The sequence below is a fragment of the Neophocaena asiaeorientalis genome, unplaced genomic scaffold, assembly GCF_003031525.2.
Source record: "Neophocaena asiaeorientalis asiaeorientalis breed wild unplaced genomic scaffold, Neophocaena_asiaeorientalis_V1.1 scaffold44, whole genome shotgun sequence".
NCBI lineage: Eukaryota > Metazoa > Chordata > Mammalia > Artiodactyla > Phocoenidae > Neophocaena > Neophocaena asiaeorientalis.
In genome coordinates, this window is record NW_020173678.1 from 1,623,674 (window position 1) to 1,628,333 (window position 4,660).

General features: G+C 51.6%; 1 protein-coding gene across 1 annotated transcript in view; it reads left to right on the plus strand.

Moving 5' to 3' along the window:
- The first annotated feature begins 296 nt into the window (after positions 1-296).
- SHISA4 (shisa family member 4) overlaps positions 297-4,660 on the plus strand; it is a 7,283-nt gene continuing 2,919 nt past the window's right edge. The window contains exons 1-3 of the mRNA XM_024749662.1: positions 297-325; positions 853-941; positions 4,260-4,359. Of these exons, the coding sequence (XP_024605430.1) occupies positions 297-325; positions 853-941; positions 4,260-4,359 (218 nt within the window). The remainder of the gene's footprint in view (positions 326-852; positions 942-4,259; positions 4,360-4,660) is intronic.

Below are 4,660 nucleotides of genomic sequence, written 5' to 3' on the forward strand. Positions count from 1 at the left end.
GCTGCGCACCGCACCAAGGTCTCCCCAAATACTGCTCTGGCCCGGCACGGAGCATTTTACACACGTTCAAGGAGAGGCAGGAGGTGAAGTGGAAAGGCCTGGGCTTTGAAGTCACAAAAGTCAATTCTAAATCCCAGCCCCACCGTGAGCTGGGAAAATTAACTTCCAACCCAAGTTTCCTCATCTGTACAATGGGACAAACTTGAAACAGGAGGGAAGGGGGCAGGGCACAACTTTGAAAGAATGACGTAGCCCGAGGACACGACATAAACTGATTAGAGCCGAGTGGGTCCAAGATGGCGGACGAGTGGACTTCCACTAGACCGTGAGCCCCAGGATACGCTCACTGTAACACATCAGCAGGCTGAACGACACGCCCACAGGTGCCATGACAGTTCCAAGGCCGACCGGAAGGATCAAAAAGTGGGCGGTGGCCCCATTCCTGGAAATCCCCGCCCCTTCCTGAAATAGCTGGAATACCCCTCCCGCTCATTAGCCTATGAAATTACCCACCCCTATAAAAGCTGACAGCCCCAGCCCCTGCTGCCTTTCTCGCCTTCTGAGATGGCCCGCTCTTTCTGTGGAGTGCGCTTCTCTCTAAATAAATCCACTTCTTACCAATCACTTTCTCTCTCACTGAATTCTTTCTGCAACGAGACATCAAGAACCTGAGCTTCATGAAGTTCTAAAACCAGGTGTGTGATCTCAGTTGGAAGACTGGGTTTTGGCCGGGTCTGAGTCCCAGCATGTGGGTTCTAGTCCCAGTCTGAGGTGCACGGTTTCTAACTCACTTGCAGAGTTAGCTGTTAGTATTGCCATTATCATCACACTCAACGCACTCTGCCTCCTCAGGTCCAGGAAAGTGTCTGTCCCGCTCACTGGGAGCCGGGAGGCCAGCTTGTTGAGGGGACCATGCTCCCACGTGCTCTTGCCTGCAGAAGGTCTGGGGAAGCCCCTCCAGGCCTAAATATCTGTCTGCACAACCACCTTCCAGGGCCCCCAGCTTTCCCACCCAAGCCTCTTCCTCTCTCCCTCCCAGCCCGGAGACCTGGCTCAACACGTAGGTCCAGGTCGGTCACGGCCACAGGGCTGGCCTTAGCTCTGGGGCCTTAGCTCCCCGCCTTCAGGCTCCAGCACCCCCTGCTGAGAAGCGCCAGCCCTCCCATGGCTAGCTGTTCTCGCCTCTGGCCTGCCCGCGGCCCCTTCCTCACCCTCTGCCCTTGTCCAGTCACCTCTCATCCCCTGCACTGAAAAGTTTTCCTAGAATTTTGCAATTAGAAAATCACTGATGTCGGACTTCCCTGGTGGCACAGTGGTTAAGAATCCGCCTGCCAATGCAGGGGACACGGGTTCGAGCCCTGGTCCGGGAAGGTCCTGTGTGCCGCGGAGCAACTAAATCCGTGCGCCACAGTTACTGAGCCTGCGCTCTAGAGCCCGTGCTCCACAACAAGAGAAGCCAGCACAGTGAGAAGCCCGCGCGCAGCAACGAACACCCAACGCAGCCAAAAAGTAAAAATTGAAAAAAAAACAAAAATCACTGATGTAGCTGAGAGCTGGGTGTCCTGATGAGCAGGAACCAGGGGTGTAAACTTTGAGGAGAACTACTTGGAGAAAAGCAGGGAAATAGCTAGAAAGGGATGAGTTTGGGGAAACATGAGGTTTTGTTTTGCTTTGCTTTATTTCGTTTTAATAGGAGAGATTTAAGATCTTGCTTCCTAAGGAAGGAAGAAATAAAGACACGGAAAGAAGGGATGCTGAAGAGGAGCTCCAACAAATGGGCTCTGAGAGCACGTCGGCGCGCAGTTGGGACAGAAAGAGACAGCCCTTCATCTGAGAGTCACTCAGCAACCACGGGGCAGCCCCCGCAGTGAGGGCTGGGGCGGGAGGGGTCACAGGGAGCACAGGGCCCTATGGTCCCCACACTCACAGAGCCTGTGGTCTGGGAATGGACACACCGTCAGGCGTGAGGACCTGGGAACTCTCTCCATACATCCGTCTCTGTGGCATTTTTCACGGCTTCTGCGTCAGGACAGATGTACGCTGCCCCCCGCCCCGCCCCCATCAGACTACCAGCCGCTTCCTGGGGCAGGAGCCGACCCTCTCCTCACTTCCACTCTCCTGGTGGGGTGCCAGCGCCCACAGGGGCCCAGGACAGGGCAGCGCCTTCTTTGGCTGCCCTTCCCTAACCTGTTTAGATTCTGTTGGGTCTTCCACGCCCAGGACACTGGAGAGACTGGCTGTCTGCTGTTGGGCATGGGAGCCACCTGGATTGCTGGACCCTTGTGATGAGAACTCAGACTTTAGCCCCTCGACGGCTTTCTCGTATAACCTACAGCCGTATTCGTTATGTTGATCCTGCTATACATTACAGCCCGAGGGCTTAGTATCTTACAACTGGGAGTCTGTACCCTTTGACTCTTCATCCAACTCCCCCCTCCTCTGGTGACCACAAATCTGATCTCTTTCTATGAGTTTGTTTGGTTGTCCATAATTGACCTACAACACTGTTAGTTCCTGTTCACAACATAGTGATTGAATATTTCTTTTTTTTTAAAGCATTATTTTATTACTTTTCTTTAAGTTAATTTATTTTTGGCTGCGTTGGGTCTTCGTTGCTGGGCACGGGCTTTCTCTAGTTGTGGCGAGCGGGGGCTACTCTTCGTTGCCATGTGCGGACTTCTCATTGAGGTGGCCTCTCGTTGCAGAGCACGGGCTCTAGGCGCGTGGGCTTCAGTAGTTGCAGCACGCAGGCTTCAGTAGTTGTGGCTCATGGGCTTAGTTGCTCCACGGCATGTGGGATCTTCCCGGACCAGGGCTCGAACCCGTGTCCCCTACATTGGCAGGTGGATTCTTAACCACTGCGCCACCAGGGAAGTCCTGATTCAATATCTCTATACGTTCCAAGATGATCACCATGATAAGTCTAGTTACATCTGCTACCATACAAAGATATTACAGAGCTGTTGACTATAGTTCTCACACCATATTCCTCATCCCTGTGACTCTACTTTGTAACTTGAAGTCTGTACCTCCTAATCTCCCTCACCTCTTTCTTTCCTCTCCCCAAGCCCCCTCCCCTCTGGCAACCATGGTTTGTCCTCTGCATCTATAACTCTGTTTTTGTTTTATGTTTGTTCATTTGTTTGTTTTTTTAGATTCCACATATGGGACATCATACAGTATTTGTCTTTCTCTGACTTATTTAACTTAGGATAATACCCTCCAGGTCCAGCCATGTTGTTGTAAATGGCAAAATTCCATTCTTTTTTATGGCTGAGTAGTAGTCATTTGTAGGAATACACCACATCTTGTATATCCATTCATCTGTCGATGGACACTTAGGTTGCTTCCATATCTTGGCTGTTGGGAATAATGCTGCAATGAACACAAGGATGCATAAATCTTTTCAAATTAGTGTTTTCACTTTCTTCAGGTAAATACCCAGGAATGGAATTGCTGAATCGTATGGTAGTTCTATTTTTTATTTTTTGGAATCTCCATACTGTTTTCGACAGTGGCCGCACCAATTTTCATTCCCACCAACAGTGTACAAGTGTTCCCTTTTCTCCACACCCTCACCAACAAATTTGTTATTTGTTGTATTTTTGATGACAGTCATTCTGACAGGTATGAGGTGACATCTCACTGTGGTTTTGAATTGTATTTCTCTGATGATTAATGATGTTGAGCATCTTTTCATGTACCTATTGGCCATCTGTATGTCTTCTTTGGAAAAATGTCTATTCAGGTCCTCTGCCCATTTTTTTTTTTCTGCCCATTTTTTAATCTATTTTCTTTTATGTTGAGTTGTATGAGCTCTTTGTATATTTTGGATTTTGACCCTTATCAGATACATCATTTGCAAACACCTTCTCCCACTCAGTAGGCGAAGCAAGCTGGATTTAGAATGCCCCTGCCACTTACTGGCTCTATTACCTTGAACAAACCCTTTAACACCCTTGAATCCTAGAAATCTCTGTCTGTAAAATGGACTGATACCACCAGTGAGCTTAGTTTCGCTCGTGGGATTCCGGGGAGCCCCAAATGAGGGGCCTGTCTGACTGCCCTGAAGGATGCACACAGAGGAGCTAAGAGAAGCTTTGAATTTTTCCCACAGCTTGGTCCCCTGCATGTTCCTGGTCAGGGAGCCCCTGGAGCAGGGGCACAGCTAGCAATACTCGGTACAAATTTGCAAGGAGATTGATGACTCCCTATGGGAGTGGGGGGCAGGGCCTCCCTATGCTCTCTGGCTACTGCAGTATCTCTGCGGGGCTGCTTTGTGAAGAAAGGGGTTTTCACTGTCAAGGGTGTCGGACTGGATGGTCCCCAGGTGGCCCCAGCTGCCTGCCATCCGGACTGGTGAGGCCATAGGCTGGCGCATGCCAGGGCTGTCCACTCGGAGGGGGAAGGGGCCACTCAGGGAGCCAGCGCAGCTGGCAGGGTCCAGGCCTATGGGCCCGGCGGGGACAAAGCTGCTCTGAGCTGCCTCTCAATGGGCGCCTGTGTTCTGGTGGGGGCGGGGTGACCCCCGCCTCCTCGCTCTCCTCTCGCCGCCGCAGGATGTCCCGGGCTGGACTGGGGCAGAGGAGGTCCCGCACAGGGAAGGTCAGGGTTGGCCGCTGCGCCTGAGCACTCGGAGGTGGCACCAGGACCAGGGCTT